This window comes from Nicotiana tomentosiformis, chromosome 2, assembly GCF_000390325.3.
Source record: "Nicotiana tomentosiformis chromosome 2, ASM39032v3, whole genome shotgun sequence".
NCBI lineage: Eukaryota > Viridiplantae > Streptophyta > Magnoliopsida > Solanales > Solanaceae > Nicotiana > Nicotiana tomentosiformis.
Window position 1 is genome coordinate 109,325,854 of NC_090813.1, and position 17,599 is coordinate 109,343,452.

Sequence of the window (17,599 nt, forward strand, 5' to 3'; positions counted from 1 at the left end):
ACAGAAACCTATGGCCATTATACTAGAGGCTGTCCGAAAGAGTTGGATAAGTTTGTTGGAAATATGTTCATCGCGATCGCGGGGGAATAGCCGTGATCGCATAGAGTAAAAAATGTGCTGGAAATTTTTGTGCTTCGCGATCGCGAAGCATTTTCCGCGATCGCATAGGGTAAATGACTGGGCAACAGAACTTAAGTTCTGAAAATGAGCCATTTTTGATGATTTGGAGCTCGAGGAGAGGTGATGTTCTGGGTATTTTCAAGAAAAACATCAGGGTAAGAGTTCTTAACTCAATTTTGGTCAAGTTACCCGAATCTATTACTATTTTTTGCATTTAATCGGTGATTTAAGTTGAAAAATTTTAAAAACCCTCTTAGTTAAATTTGAAGATTTGAGGGCCAAATTATTATCGGAATTTAGTAATTTTGATATGGTTGGACTAGTGGTTGAATGGGCATTCATATTTTGTAACTTTTGTCGGGTTCCGAGATGTGGGCCCCACTAACGTATTTTTGAGTGGAATTTCGGATTTAGTTGGAAAATTAGTATTTTCATATGGAATTAATTCCTATAATTTGTATTGACTGAATCGAATTAATTGTGACTAGATTCGAGGCATTCAGAGGCCGATTCGCGAGGCAAGGGAATATTGGAATAGAGAATTGTACGGTTTGAGGTAAGTAACATTTCTAAACTTGGTGATGAGGTTATAAACCCCAAAAATACGTGTTATATGATTTGTTTGGAGATGACGCATATGCTAGGTGACAGGCGTGCGGGCGTGCACCATTGATAGAAATTGTGACTTAATTGATTCTGTAGAGTTGCATAATCAAATAATCATGCCATTATCCACATATCCTCCACATATTAAAGGAATTGAGCTGAGACTCATGTTAAAGATCATGTTTAGGCTACGTGCCGATATTTTCGGGGCCCACATAGGTCTTATTGCTATTGAATTACTCGTTTAAATTTATAATTTTGTACTCAGTCACATCTATCATTTGCATATCATATCTCAGTCTCTGTTGCCATTCATTGATACATCATATCATCATGTCGGGCCGATTTCATGACATTGTGAGCCCGAGAGACTGGATAGATTATTGACTGAGTGAGCCCGATGGCCGGATTATGAGTGATATTTATGGGATCGGGCTGCACGCCGCAACATATTTTTATTTATTTATGCCTGGATCTGGATTATTATAGCGCTTGGGCTAAAGGAGCCCCTCCGGAGTCTGCAATCCCCACCCTCCCCGTGAGCGCAGTTGCATTTACATTTAGGATGGATCTTCCCTAAGCATTTACATTTGGGATGGATCTTCCCTAAGCATTTATATTTGGGCATGGTCTTGCCTAAGCATTTACATTTGGGATGAATCTTCCCTAAGCATTTACATTTGGGATGAATCTTCCCTATTACACATGGGCATGAATCTTGCCTAATTATTTATATTGAGGAATGGATCTTCCCTGGGCTGGATTGGCCCTACACAATACTGAGTGACTGAATGTCATTTATTATTATTATTATATATATATATATATATATATATATATATATATATATATATATATATATATTTGGGATAGATCTTTCCTGGGCTAGATTGGCCATATACAGTATTGAGTGACTGTGCGCGAGTTGTCATTTATATTTGGGCTGGATCTGCCCTGTACAGTGACGACTGACTGAGTGTGCTGAATATTAAGTGTGATGAGTGGAGATGCGAGACAGTGAGATTGAGTACTCTGAGAGTGTGAGTACATGAGTTCATCATTGTGCTGCATTGCATACTTGATATGTAGGCATAAAGAAGTATCTTTCCTCATGCCATCTGATAATGAAACTTATTATTTGTCGTTAAAGTTTTTAAGAAAAATCACAGATTTCAGACTTACTCATATTTTCGGTAATTTTCGGCAAAAGATTTGAGTTTTACTGTTATACTTGAAAAGAAAATATTTATTTTCCGGAATTGTATACGAGTTGAGCATTTCATTATTGAGTTATTACTTGTGCTGCTTTAAATTGTATTGTTATGAGATGTTATTGGTTATTGGTGTGGACTCTGACCTTGGTACAAACTCATCACTACTTTCAACCTAAGGTTAGGTTTGTTACTTATTGAGTACATGTGGTCGGTTGTACTCATACTACACTTATGTACCTTGCATGCAGATTTTGGATGTTGATGCTGCTGTACATGGCGGGAGCTAGCATTGAAGATGTACCTGCGATCAGTCACAACTGCCTCTTGTTCTAGGTAGCTTTAGAATTTAAATATGTTCATGTATATTTCAAACATATGACGTATTTTTATTTCACACCAGCTTTGTAAATTCTAATCTTAGAAGCTCATGATTTGTACTACCAGTCCTTGGGGAGTATATTAAAGTCAATTAAAGATTAATTGAATCAGATTGTTGTTATTTGGCTTACCTAGCGGGTGAGGTTATGTGCCATCACGGCTAGTTAGATTTTGGATCGTGACAAGTTTGCCCATAACCACATCTCTGGTCATAATAGTTGTTCATAATTAATTCCAACGTCCTCAATTAACCTCATATTAATCAAACCCTCATTTCAAATTTTTGCAATACTGGCAACAATTTACCCGAATTAACGAGTCATATTTAACGACACCTGGGCACTAACCTTTTAGGCTAAAACTCAATAATTACAGCACAAATATGGCTAAATATGCATAGAAACACATAAAAGAATTATCAAATAAGCCTAGCAGGCATGACTCCCTATTAGTACTATAGTACAAATTAAATTTCACAAAGGGAAAATTTAAAACACATGAATTTAACCACAAGGATCTCATCCTGATATAACTTCCATTGCGGTACGTAGTCCGGGTTAAACATATCAAATCACAATAAACCGCGAGGATCCCATCCTCAATTCTGAATCACGAGTATTTTGCACATTGTGCAGACTGAAAATTTTCAACTTTCGCCAATTTACGTCGAAACGACCTATTCCAATTTTCAGAATCGGATTTCAACCCTGATATCAAAAAGTCAACTCCCCAGTCATATTTTCAAATATAAATTTCTATTTTAGCCATTTCAAGCCTAATTTAACTACAGACTTCCAAATAATTTTTCGGATACACTCCTAAGTCCAAAATCACCATACAGAACTATTGGAATCATCAAAATTCTATTCCGGAGTCGTTACACAAAAGTCGACATCTGGACAACTATTTCCACTTAAGCTTTCATCTTTGAGACTAAGTGTCTCAATTCATTTCGAAACCTCACCGAACCCGAACCAATTACCCTGGCAAGTCACATAATAACTGTAAAGTACAAATTAAACAATAAATGGGGGAATGGGGATGTAATACTCAAAACGACCGGACGGGTCGTTACACCTTTTTTTAGCTTAGACGTGAAAAGGGAGAAAAGAGGAAAATATTCTTTTTCTTGTATTGTATTTGGTATTTGAAACCATGGTCCGCTCTCTCAAAAATCTCAAATTAAAATAAGAATATATATTAATTAATTATGATTGAATGATAAATTTAGTTAAAAAATATTGTGAATTTATTTATTTTGTATAACACCAATAGCTATATCTTTTCTCTATTAAAACTACACTTTAAAAACAACCTTTGATCCTACCGTAGTTATTTTCTTATTTCTTCTATTACTAAAGTGAATTTGACCTTTTTTTTAAATTGGAGATTTTAAGTTCGAGTTTAAGAATGTAGAAACTCTTAATAAAAATACTCTCTTTAGTGGCTCTAAATGATGTGAATTCAATTATGGTGCAATACAACAACTAACAACAACAATAATAATAATTCAGTATAATTTTACATGTGGGCCGTGAGAAAAGTAGTGTGTATGCAGACCTTACCCCTACATGGGGATATGGTGCAATATTGATTATAATTAAATCTTTTTGGTTGTCAAATGTAAACATTAGTTTATAAATCTAATCTCTTTTTGTTCTTTCTTTTATTAAAATTTAAGATTGTAGTATAATAATTGTAACATGACATTCATCTGTACGTACAAAGATTATTTTTGACTAAATAGGAAAGTTGCAGAATTCAAACTGTGTTCTCTTTTCTAGTCACGACCTATCTGTCCCCTAAAGAACAAAAAGAAGGGAAATCTTGAACTAAATCCTAGTCATTATCTTTTGGCATGTTCATGAGTGGAGTGACTAGGACTGAATTTGGAAGATCCCACTCAATTTGTGCTCGTTTGCTTTTCTTCCCATTATAAGTTGTCAAGTTCTAGTGTCATTTTTAAGGTCAGTCAAAATCGTTCAGTAATTCACTCGAGGCCACAAGATTTAGGACTCTTGTCATCTTCTTAAGCAGTAGCTTTCCTTCTTTAAAATGACTGAATTCACCCAATCAGGAGAAAGTAGATGACAGAAAGTAGTACTATCTATTACTGTAACTACTTATGTGCAAGCGCTAAAATTAAAACTATATATTCAGTTTTATATGGTTGTTTTCTCTATCTTTCCTGCCAAAGTATGTGTAGTTCTTCCAAAAGTAAAGAAAGATGACTCGACCCTTCAGGTTCACAACAGTCAGATAAGGTTCCCTTGTGATATTGAAGTGAAAATTTATCTTTAATTTCAGTCATGAGTGTGAAAAATTAAAGTCATGAGTGGCTAAAATTATCTTTTTCAGCTTACTCCATTTGATATTTACTTTATTTCTTATTACAGCATCAGTTTTCAAGTTCGATAGCACCCAATTGCGTTTCCTTGAATATTTTTACAAATATCATGAAGTAATATTTTAAGCTCTCCAGTCTTCATGGCTGTAGCTCTAGTGCATTGTTCTAAAGTATAATATGCATGTACAGAGTACTAAACAGAACAAAACCAAGAAAATAAAGTATTGGTTTGTCCACCAAATAGAAATATCAACAAAAATGTACAGAGAGAAAGAGGTGAGGAAAAATAAAATTTAAACAAACCTGAACCACTGAGACCAGTTATCCATATAACACAACCTCTTTGCTGAAGCAACTCCAGTCTGCAAAAAAGAGATTAAAGTAGAGATTCTGCAGGTACTTGTTTATTCTGCAGGTACTTGTTTAAGTACGTAGGGATTCCTCTGGACACAAAGACGCTTACAATGGTACAATGGTACCCCCATATTGAGAAGATAGTGGCAAGAATATCTTCATGGACTGCAAAAAAGTTATCTTGTACAGGCAGGCTTCAACTGGTGTAGACAGTTTTGTTTGTGTTGACAATATTGGGCCTCAGCCGCATTAACATTTGATTTGAAGACATACCCGGCCCATTTGTATAGTTACTGGCCCAGTTGTATTAAGTGGCCCATCTGTATTTTTTATTTGGGTATATTGTATATGTGTAACCAGAAGTTTCTAAACACAGTTGAGATCAATTCATTTTTCTTTCTTTCGGATATTTTCACGCCTCCTTTTCTCTCTCTCTCTCTCTCTCTCTCTCTCTCTCTCTCTCTCTCTCTCTCTTTCTCTCAGATTAGGTTTCATATTCTTCTCACTTCTCTCTCAGTTATGGGTTAATCTGTCCACATTAACATGGTATCAGAGCCTAGAATCGATCGATTCTAACTTCGCTCTGTCGATTGATGGTAGATTTGTAAAATTTTGTCATAATCTCAGCAATAATTTTTTTTGGGTTCGATTTTTCTGTGAATTATTTTTGAGCGATTTAGCCTCGATACAAGTTCTCCTTGTTATGCGATGGTTTAGCAGGAACTTCTTATGATATTTCTGAGGTAAAATTTTGGTGGTTCGAGATCTATGTTCTCTCGTGGTTCGAGGTCTACCGATTGGATGTATGTTGCTGTATTTTTCGGTTAATTTCAAGGCTTTACTTCTTTAGGTTGTAAAGAAAGACGGTAATCTCTATTATTAACCATTGTTCACGCTGAGTGTCGACAAATTCTGTCAGTTGCTTACATTTTGTGAAATATACCTAATTAGGGTTTTACCATGGGTAGTCCTGATGTTAGCTCAACTTCTACTGTTGATGGGTTTGATGACTTTACTGTTCCCCCTTCTCACTTATTTTATGTTCATTCCTCGGATAATCCAGGTACTCATCTGGTATCCCCACCTTTTGATGGTAGTGGTTTTGTTATTTGGCGTAAAAACATGTTGACTGCATTGTTTGCTAAAAACAAGTTAGGTCTTATAACTGGTAGAGTCCCAAAGCCCCAATTCCATTCCCCATACTATCAGTTTTGGGAACGATGTAATGACATGGTCATTGCATGGATAACAAATTCATTGTCTAGAGATATAGCCAATAGTTTGATGTGTTTTGATAATACCAGGGATACGTGGGCTGATATTAATAAAAGGTTTGGTACCTCAAATGGCTCCAAATATATTCAAATTCAGAGGGAAGTTAGTGTTACATCTAAGGGATCTTTGGACATTGCCACTTATTTCACCAAACTAAGGGGTCTTTGGGATGAACTTAGTACTGCATATGTAGGACTAGTTTGTTCTTGTGGAGCTTTGCCTAAATTCATTGAAGAACAAAAAATCTACCAATTTCTTAGTGGGTTAAATGAGTCCTACTCTACATACAAAAGCAATATCCTGATGATGCCATCTCTCCCTTCTTTGAGCAAAGCCTATTTCATGCTTCAACATGATGAGAAGCAAAAAGAAACTTCTGCTCCTCTTCCCAGCTTCTCTAATGATTCTGCTTCGTTCAATGTTTCAACTGGACATATGAATAATCATAAGGCTTTCCATTAACGGGTACAATTTGACTCAAAAAGAGGTTCTACTTCCACCTCAAATCTTTCTTGTAAGTATTGTAAGAAGACTGGACACACTGTTGATAAGTGCTACAAGCTCCATGGCTTTCCCCCTGACTTCAAATTTACCAAGAACAAGAGGTCTGCTGCATGTGTTTAGTCTGAGGCTCCTCTTCCAGATTTTGTCCCTTCCAGCCATGGTCCTTCTGAAGTTCCTAGTCATGGATTCAGTAAAGAACAATATCAACACCTTATGAATTTGTTCCAGCAAGTTCACACCTCTCATGCCTTCCACCATGAGAATAATGTTGTTGACAATATTGGTTTTGCAAATTTTGCATGTGTGTACAATCACCCTGAAGTACATTCTAGTTCTTTTCATGCATGTGTTGTTTCAACTTTAGGTTTAAACCCTTGGATCATAGATTCTGGTGCTACCAATCACATGACACCACATAAACATCTTCTACACAATATTCAACCATTAGTTTCTCCTTTTCTGATAACTTTACCAAATAGATATAAAGTTAAAGTTATATCTACTAGATCTTTAGTCCTTAGAACAGATATGATATCACATAATGTTCTTTTAGTTCCTTCTTTTCTTTTTAACTTGATTTCTGTGCACAAATTGCTTCTTCAGTTTCAATGTCTTGCAGTCTTCAGCACTTCTACTTGTATTTTATAGGGCCTTTCTCTGAGGAGGCCTCTGAAAATTGGTAAGACTGTAAATGGACTGTACTTCTTGCATCCAGCTGATCCACAACTTTCTACTCCTGTTCCTTGTTGTGTTTCTAATTCTGTTCATAGTAGTGTTTCTGCTCCTGTTTTCAATTCTTCTGAAACTTCTGTAATTCATAGTTCCACTTGTAATCCACCTACTGTTGCTAATAAAAGTGATTTGTTTTGGCATCAAAGGTTGGGTCATATTCCTTTTGCCAGAATGAAATCTATTTCTTTCTTGTCTGATAAAATTTCATCTAAACAACCATTCTTATGCACTGTTTGTCCTATGACTAGACAACATAGATTACCATTTCATGATAGTACTATCCATTCATCTGTTCCTTTTCAACTTGTTCATATTGATATTTGGGATCCCTACAATACCTCCACTTACAATGGCTTTAGATATTTTCTGACTCTAGTTGATGACTTTACTAGAGTGACATGGACTCACCTTTTATCTTGTAAAAGTAATGCTCTTTCAATCCTTAAAGCTTTCCTCCAACTAGTCAAAGTGCAATTTAAGTCTACTATTGTAACGACCTGGCCGGTTATTTTGAGAATTTGAGCCCTGATCCCCTAATATCTGCTTTCCCCATATTTGTTTCTGCTTTTGGGATTTGCCGGAGTGTTTGGCTATGGAATTCGGGGAGTTTTGGGACACTTAGTCCCTAGTTGTGAGTTTAAGCCTTAGAGTTTGGACCGTAGTCGGAACTGTGTGAAGACGGATCTAGAATAGAATTCCGTCGACTCCGTTAGCTCTGTTGAGTGATTTTGGGGTTAGGAGCACGTCCAGAATATATTTTGGAGGTCTGTAGTAGATTTAGACTTAAATTGGCGAAAGTTAGTTTTTCGTCAATTTCGGCCGATAGTGAAAATTTTGATATCGACCTCGGAATGGAATTCCGAAAGTGGCTGTAGGTTCGTAATGTCATTTGTGACCTGTGTGTAAAAGTTGAGGTCATTCGGACTAGATTTGTTATGGTTCGGCGTCGTTTGTAGAATTTGGAAAATTTTAAATTCTTAGGCTTGAATCCGTGCTTAATTCATGATTTTGGTGTTGTTCGACATGGTTTAAAGGCTCGACTAAGTTCATATGGTGTTTTATGATTGGTTGGTATGTTTGGTTGAGGTCCCGGGGGCCTCATGTGTGTTTCAGATGCTTAACGGGAAGGAATTTGGACTTAGGAAAATCTGGTGCATTGTTGGTTCTGGTGTTTCGCACTTGCAGAGGGGATTCCACATGTGCGGACTCGCAGGTGCGCTTGAGAGTTCGCAGATGCGGAAATGGACAGGGCATGCTGAACTCACAGGTGCGGCTAGTCGTCCGCAGAAGTAGAGCAGCAGATGCGGCCCAGAGGTCGCATATGCGGACCCATCCCAATAAATGACTTCCGCACCTGCGTTGATTTTTCCGCAGGTGCGAGACCGCAGATGCGGCCCAATGAGCGCAGATGCAGAAATTGCTGGGCAGAAAAGGGGATTTCGAGGGTTTGAAATTTCATAACACAAATTTCGATTTGGAGCTCGGTCGGAGACAATTTCTCGAGGGATTTTGAAGGAGAACTATTGGGTAACGAATTCTAACTCTATTTTGATCATAATACAATAATCTATTGTTGTTTTCCTCATCTAATTAAGAAAATTGAGGGTAGAAGTTTGGAAATGGGGGAAAAGGTTCCCCAATTCAAAATCTGAGATTTGAATGAGAATTTGACGTCAGATTTAGATAATTTTTGTTCGAGTGAACTCGTGAGTGAATGGGTGTTCATAAATTATAATTTTTACCCGATTTCGAGACGTGGGCCCGGGGTGACGTTTTGGGCATTTTTTCTAAATTTTCATTTTAGCTTCGAATTAATTAGTTAAATTAGTTACTTATAGTTATATTTACATTATGCAATTACTTTGAATAGATTCGGGCCATTTGGAGTCGGATACTCGTGGCAAGAACGTGATATCGAGTTGATTTGAGCGGTTCGAGGTAAGTGGCTTGCCTAACCTTGTGTTGGGGACTTTTTCCTTAGGATATTTCGATATTATTTGGTGTGTGAGCGCCGTGTACGTGAGGTGACGAGTGTATACACGAGCTATTACTGCAAAAATCCCGTTTATCCTTTTTTAATCATAAATTGTTTCTCTTATTAAATTGCACTAATATGTTTAATTGTTTAGTTTAGACTAGAAAAGCATGCTTACGTGTTTCAACCGCCTATTTGACATTCTGTGCGCCATGCTTAGTTAAATCCCTATTTTTCCTTATCTATGTTCAATATAAACTGTTTAACTCGATGCCATACCTGCCATTTCATCTTGCGTTGCATATTTAAATTGGGACTAAAGACATATTCCGGGAGATCTCCCTGCACTGCATATTTACTTTGGGACTACCGACGTATTCCGGGAGATCCCCCAGCACTATATATTTACTTGGGACTACGGACGTATTCCGGGAGATCCCCCAGCACTGCATATTTACTTTGGGACTACAGACGTATTCCGGGAGATTCCCCCTGTACTGCATATTCATTCGGAACTACTAGAGATTTCCCACCGTGTTTACCTTGTTATGAGCCAAGGGCTCCCTTAACTGTTTAATTTTTTTTGAGAATCTCTTTAACTGTGTTACCATAAATTTTACTTATATCTTTCACTGTTTAATTTATTATTTTTACTCCGGTAAGGCCTTGACCTGACCTCGTCTCTACCCGACCGAGGTTAGGCTTGACACTTATTGGGTACCATTGTGGTATACTCATGCCCTTTCGTGCACATATTTTCGTGTGCAGATCCAGGTACGAGCTATCAACCTCGAAGTTAGTGCATACTGCTGATTCTAGGAGACTTTAATGTACTTCTGCTTGCGTCCGCAGATCTTCGGAGTCCCCTTCTACTCCCTCGCCTATAGACTTTCTTTATTATCTTCAGACTTTTGTATAGAGCTATATAGATTATAGCAGCTTATGACTTAGTGATATTTCGGGTATTGGAAAATTATTTTGGATATGTCGAGTGGTATTATTCTTCGCTATTCACAATATGCTGTTTATTTTTAAAATATTGTGTTTTCTTTATTTTTTTTGTAATATTAGGCTTACCTAGTCGTAGAGACTAGGTGCCATCACGACACCTTACGGAGGGTTAGTTTGGGTCATGACAAGTTGGTATCAGAGAACTAGGTTCATAGGAGTCGCGAGTCACAAGCCGATTTATTAGAGTCTCATGGATCGGTGCGGAGACATCCGTACTTATCTTCGGGAGGCTATGTAACTGTTAAGAACAATCATATTTCTTTGATTTAAATGTTGTGCGAGTTATTTACACCAGAAATTCTAAGATTTTATTCTATTGTTTCTCACAGATGGTGAGGACCCGTACTGGGAGGACCGACGATCAGGCACCCGAGCCCCCTATCAAAGCCACCAGAGGCCGGGGTCGGGGTAGAGGACGACCACGCGGTGCAGCCCGAGCACCTGCGAGAGCTGCGTCGGCGGAGCCCCCAGCAGATCCAGCTGCAAGGCCAACACCGGAGATCCCTATTGCTACTCCAGCCCTCGAGGAGACTTTAGCTCAGTTCTTGAGCATGTTCAGCACTCTAGCTTAGGCTGGACTATTTCCGATAGCTCCTGCTACATCTCAAGTTGGGGGAGGGGCACAGACTCCCGCAGCCCGCACTCCTGAGTAGAGGGTCCAGATTGATCAGGCCCCAGAGTATATTCCTATGCCCCCAGTGGCTCCGGTTCAGCATGAGATCAGGGTAGCTGCTTTTGAGGCAGATCAACTCAGACTTGAGAGGTACAAGAAGTACCACCCACCTACTTTCAGCGGACTAGCTTGAGATGATGCTCTGGGTTTTCTTGAGGAGTGTCATCGTATTCTCAGCACTATGGGAATTGTGGAGACGAGTGGGGTTTCTTTCACCGCTTTCCAGCTAAGGGGAGCGGCATATCAGTAGTGGTGTGCCTATGAGCTGAGTAGTCCGGACGAGGCAGCCTCACTCACTTGGACTCAGTTTTCAGAGATGTTCTTGCATGAGTATGTTCCTCAGAGCCTCAAGGACGCTTGGCGCGCAGAGTTTGAGTAGTTTCGTCTGGGTGCCATGACTGTGTCGGAGTATGCAGTCCGTTTCAGTGAGTTAGCTCGCCATGCACCGGCTCTAGTTGCTACAGTCATAGAGAGGGTTCGTCGCTTCATTGAGGGACTCCACCCCAGTATTCGGACCAGTATGGCCAGGGAGTTGGAGATGGATATCACTTATCAGCAGGCAGTGAGCATTGCCAGGAGAGTGGACGGCATATTTGCCCGGGACAGAGAGGAGAGAGAGGCCAAGAGGTCTCGAGAGACTGGTCATTATTCAGGAGCCCGTGCACCAGCAGCATGCTATGGTAGGTGTTTTGTGAGTCGCCCTATTCATTCAGCTCTTCCAGCAGCCAGCGGTGTTCCAGCTCCTCCTAGACCTCAGGAGCCCTATTATGCACCGCCAGTATCCAGTATGCCTCCTACTCGAGGTGCTATTACCGGCCAATCCAACAGGCCAAGTACGAGTCAATCTCAGCCATCGCACCCTCTGAGAGGTTGTTTTGAGTGTGGTGACACTCGTCACCTGGTTAGAGATTGCCCAAAGCCAGGAGCACCTCCACAGACTTATCAGCCTCCACGTGTTCCACCAGGTCCTCCGGCTATTCTCCCAGCACCAGCTGCCATCCCACCTCTTCTGCCAACTCGAGGTAGAGGGTGGGGAGGTCGAGGTTGCCCTAGAAGGGGAGGCCATGCCAGGTACTATGCCCTTCCAGCCCGTTCAGAGGCCGTTGCTTCAGATTCAGTCATCACAGGTATCGTCCCTGTCTGTCATAAGGATGCATCAGTATTATTTGACCCAGTCTCTACGTATTCATATGTGTCTTCTTATTTTGCTCCACATTTGGGGATATCTCGGGATTCTTTGAGTTCCCCTGTTTATGTATCTACTCCCGTGGGAGATTCTCTCGTTGTGAACCGCATATATCGGTCGTGTTTGATTGCTCTTAGTGGTTTTGAGACCAGAGCCGATTTGTTATTACTCAGTCTGGTAGATTTTGATGTTATCTTGGGCATGGACTGGTTGTCACCCCATTATGCTATTCTTGATTGTCACGCTAAGACCGTGACGCTGGCTATGCCAGGCTTGTCGAGATTAGAGTGGAGAGGTACCTTAGAGTACTCCCCGTAGGGTCATTTAATTTCTTAAGGCTCAGCGAATGGTTGAGAAGGGGTGTGATGCGTATTTGGCCTATGTGAGAGATGTCAGTGTTAATACCCCTACAGTCGAGTCGGTTCCAGTAGTGAGGGATTTTCTAGATGTGTTTCCAGCTGATCTTCCGGGCATGCCGCCCGACAGAGATATTGATTTTGGCATTGATTTTCTGCCGGGCACTCAGCCCATTTCTATTCCTCCCTACCATATGGCTCCTCCTGAGTTGAAGGAGTTGAAGGAGCAGTTGCAGGAGTTGCTTGATAAGGGTTTTATCAGGCCCAGTGTATCACCTTGGGGTGCTCTGGTCTTATTTGTAAAGAAGAAGGATGGTTCTATGAGTATGCGTATTGATTATAGGTAGTTGAACAAAGTTACAATGAAGAACATGTATCCTTTGCCTCGCATCGATGACTTATTTGATCAGCTACAGGGTGCCAGGGTGTTTTCCAAGATTGTCTTGCGTTCTGGCTATCATCAGTTGAAGATTCGGGAGCCGGACATCCCGAAGACTGCTTTTAGGACCAGATATGGTCACTCTGAGTTTCTTGTCATGTCATTTGGGCTGATCAATGCCCCGATAGCCTTTATGTATTTGATGCACAGTGTGTTCCGGCCTTATCTTGATTCCTTCGTCATTGTGTTTATTGACGACATCCTAGTATATTCCTGGTCTCGGTAAGATCATGAGCAACACCTGAGGACCGTGCTTCAGACTTTGAGGGAGAAGAAATTGTATGCAAAATTTTCTAAGTGTGAATTCTGGCTTGATTCAGTGGCATTCTTGGGCCACGTAGTGTCTTTTGATGGGATCAAGGTAGATCCTAAGAAGGTGGAGGCAGTGCAGAGTTTCCCCAGACCCGTCATCAGCTACGAAAATCCGCATTTTCCTTGGTTTGGCGGTGTATTACCGTCGCTTTGTGGGGGGATTTTCATCCATTGCAACACCTATGACCGGCTGACCTAGAAGGGTGCTCCGTTCAGGTAGACCAAGGAGTGTGAGGAGAGCTTTCAGAAGCTCAAGACAGCTTTGACTATAGCCCTAGTATTAGTATTGCCTACGGGATCAGGGTCCTACACTGTCTATTTTGATGCCTCGAGGATTGTACTTGGAGCGGTATTGATGCAGGACGGTAGGGTGATTGCCTACGCGTCTAGACAATTGAAGGTGCATGAGAAGAATTATCCGGTTCATGATCTCGAGTTAGCAGCCATTGTTCATGCCCTGAAGATCTGGCGTCATTATTTGTATGGTGTTCCCTGTGAGATTTACACTGATCACTGGAGTTTGCAGTACTTGTCCAGGCAGAAGGACCTTAATTTGCGTCAGCGGAGGTGGTTGGACCTACTTAAAGACTATGATATCACTATATTGTACCACCCAGGAAAGGTCAATGTAGTGGCCGACGCCTTGAGTCGCCGAGCAGAGAGTTTGGGGAGTTTGGCATATCTTCCGGCAGCTGAGAGGCACTTAGCCTTGGATGTTCAGGCCTTAGCCAGCCAGTTGGTGAGATTGGCTATTTCAGAGCCTAGCCGGGTATTAGCTTGTGTGATTGCTCGGTCTTCTCTTTATGACCGTATCAGGGAGCGCCAGTATGATGATCCTCATCTTCTAGTTCTTCAGTACAGGGTTCGGCGAGGTGATGCCAAAGATGTGACTATTGGTGATGACGGTGTGATGAGGGTGCAGGGCCAGATCTGTGTGCCTAATGTAGATGGGCTTCGGGAGTTGATTCTCGAGGAGGCCCACAGCTCGCGATACTCCATTCATCCCGGTGCCGCGAAGATGTACCAGGATTTGAGATAGTACTACTGGTGGAGGAGGATGAAGAAGGATATAGTTGGGTTGGTGGCCAAATGTCTCAACTGTCAGCATGTCAAATATGAGCACCAAAGGTCGGGTGGATAACTTCAGAGGTTAGAGATCCCAGAGTGGAAGTGGGAGCGGATCACCATGGACTTTGTTATTGGACTTCCACGGACTTTGAGAAGGTTTAATGCTATTTGGGTGATCGTGGATCGACTGACCAAGTCAGCTCATTTTATTTCGGTGTTGACTACTTATTCTTCTGAGAGGTTGGCTGAGATTTATATCAGAGAGATCGCTCGCCTTCACGGTATTCCAGTATCCATCATTTCAGACAGAGGTACACAATTCATATCCCGATTTTGGAGAGTCGTATAGTAGGGGTTAGGTACTAGGGTGGAGCTAAGCACAACCTTTCACCCTCAAACGGACGGGCAGTCCAGGCGCACGATTCAGATTCTTGAGGATATGCTTCGTGCCTGTGTGATGGAGTTCGGAGGGTCATGGTACCAATACTTGCCACTTGCAACGTTTGCTTACAACAACAGTTATCAGTCCAGCATTCGGATGGCATCGTATGAGGCTTTGTATGATAGACGGTGTCGGTCCCTAGTGGGATGGTTTGAGCCCGGCGAGGCCCGATTGCTGGGAACGGATTTGGTCCAGGATGCCTGGATAAGGTGAAGGTGATTCAAGAGAGACTTTGCACAACCCAGTCCAGACAGAAGAGTTATGCGGACCGGAAGGTTTGTGATTTGGCATTTATGGTTGGTGAGCAGGTCTTGCTTCGGGTATCGCCTATGAAGGGCGTCATGAGGTTCAGGAAGAAGGGCAAGCTGAGCCTGAGGTTCATTGGTCCTGTTGAGTTATTGCGGCGCGTTGGGGAGGTTGCTTATGAGCTTGCCTTGCCTTCCAGCCTAGCAGGAGTTCATCCGGTATTCTACGTTTTTATGCTCCGAAAGTATCACGGTGATCCGGCTCATGTATTGGATTTCAGCTCAGTCCAGTTGGACAAGGATTTATCTTATGTTGAGGAGCCAGTAGCCATATTGGACAGGCAGGATAGAAAGCTTAGGCCAAAGAATATTGCTTCAGTAAAGGTCCAGTGGAGGGGTCGGCCGGTCGAGGAGGCGACTTGGGAGACCGAGTAGGATTTGCGCAGCCAGTACCCTCATCTTTTCATAGTTTCAGGTATGTCTTTATACTCATTCGAGTACGAACGATTATTTTAAGAGGGGGAGGATGTAATGATCCAGCTGGTCATTTTGAGAATTTGAGCCCCGATCCCCTAATATCTGCTTCCCCATATTTGTTTCTACTTTTGGGATTTGCCGAAGTGTTTGGTTATGGAATTCGGGGAGTTTTGGGACACTTAGTTGTGTGTTTAAGCCGTAGAGTTTGGACCGTAGTCGGAACTATATAAAGACGGATTCGGAATGGAATTCCATCGACTCCGTTAGCTCTGTTGAGTGATTTTGGGGTTAGGAGCATGTCCAGAATGCGTTTTGGAGGTATGTAGTAGATTTAGGCTTGAATTGGCAAAAGTTAGTTTTTTCGGCGATTTCGGCCGATAGTGGAAATTATGATATCGAGGTCGGAATGGAATTCCGAAAGTGGTTGCAGGTTTGTAATATCATTTGTGACCTGTGTGTAAAATTTGAGGTCATTCAGATTAGATTTGATGTGGTTCGGCGTCGTTTGTAGAATTTAAAAAATTTTAAATTCTTAGGCTTGAATCTGTGCTTAATTCATGATTTTGGTGTTGTTCGACGTGGTTTAAAGGCTTGACTAAGTTCGTATGGTGTTTTAGGATTGGTTGCTATGTTAGGTTGAGGTCCCGGGGGCCTCGGGTGTGTTTCGAATGCTTAACAAGAAGAAATTTAGACTTAGGAAAATCTGGGGCATTGCTGGTTCTGGTGTTTCGCACCTGCAGAGGGGAGTCCGCAGGTGCGCTTGAGAGTTCGCAGATACGGAAATGGACAGGGCATGCTGGGCTCGCAAGTGCGGCTGGTCGTCCGCAGATGCGGCCCAGAGGTTGCAGATGCGGACCCAGCCCAATAAGTGACTTCCGCACCTGCGTTGATTTTTCCGCAGGTACGAGACCGCAGAGGCGACCCCATGAGCGCAGATGCGGAAATCGCTGGGCAGAAAAAGGGATTTCGAAGGTTTGAAATTTTATAACACAAATTTCGATTTGGAGCTCGATGGGAGACAATTTCTCGAGGGATTTTGAAGGAGAAATATTGGGTAACGAATTCTAAGTCTATTTTGATCATAATACAATAATCTATTGTTGTTTTCCTCGTCTAATTAAGAAAATTGAGGGTAGAAGTTTGGAAATGGGGGAAAAGGTTCCCCAATTGAAAATCTGAGATTTGAATGGGAATTTGACGTCGGATTTAGATGATTTTTGTTCGAGTGAACTCGTGAGTGAACGGGTGTTCATAAATTGTAATTTTTACCCGATTTCGAGACGTGGGCCCGGGTGACTTTTTGGGCGTTTTTCCTAAATTCACGTTTTAGCTTCGAATTAATTAGTTAAATTAGTTGCTTGTAGTTATATTTACATTATGCAATTACTTTGAATAGATTCGGGCCATTTGGAGTCGGATACTCGTGGCAAGAACGTGATATCGAGTTGATTTAAGCGGTTCGAGGTAAGTGGCTTGACTAACCTTGTGTTGGGGACTTTTCCCTTAGGATATTTCGATATTATTTGGTATGTGAGCACCGTGTACGTTAGGTGACGAGTGCGTACATGTGTTGTTACTGCAAAAATCCCGTTTATCCTTTTTAAATCATAAATTATTTCTTTTATTAAATTGCACTAATATGTTTAATTGTTTATTTTAGACTAGAAAAGCATGCTTACGTGTTTCAACCGCCTATTTGACATTCTGTGCGCCATGCTTAGTTAAATCCCTATTTTCCTTATATGTGTTTAGTATAAACTGTTTAACTCGATGCCATACCTGCCATTTCATCTTGCGTTGCATATTTAAATTGGAACTACAGACATATTCCGGGAGATCCCCCTGTCTTGCATATTTATTTTGGGACTACAGACGTATTCCGGGA

The 17,599-nt window shown here is 41.2% G+C and overlaps 1 protein-coding gene and 1 long non-coding RNA gene across 2 annotated transcripts; one reads left to right on the top strand and one right to left on the bottom strand.

Moving 5' to 3' along the window:
- Positions 1-2,711: 2,711 nt before the first annotated feature.
- On the bottom strand, positions 2,712-5,454 carry LOC138905205 (uncharacterized). The gene is made up of 2 exons (XR_011413521.1): positions 4,969-5,454; positions 2,712-3,025 (listed from the first exon to the last, which is right to left on the bottom strand). It is a non-coding gene; the product is annotated as an uncharacterized lncRNA (long non-coding RNA).
- A 525-nt stretch (positions 5,455-5,979) lies between these two features.
- On the top strand, positions 5,980-6,756 carry LOC138905376 (uncharacterized). Its single transcript, XM_070193893.1, has one exon. It carries the CDS (start codon positions 5,980-5,982, stop codon positions 6,754-6,756), a length of 777 nt encoding a protein of 258 aa, XP_070049994.1.
- The last annotated feature ends 10,843 nt before the right edge of the window (positions 6,757-17,599 follow it).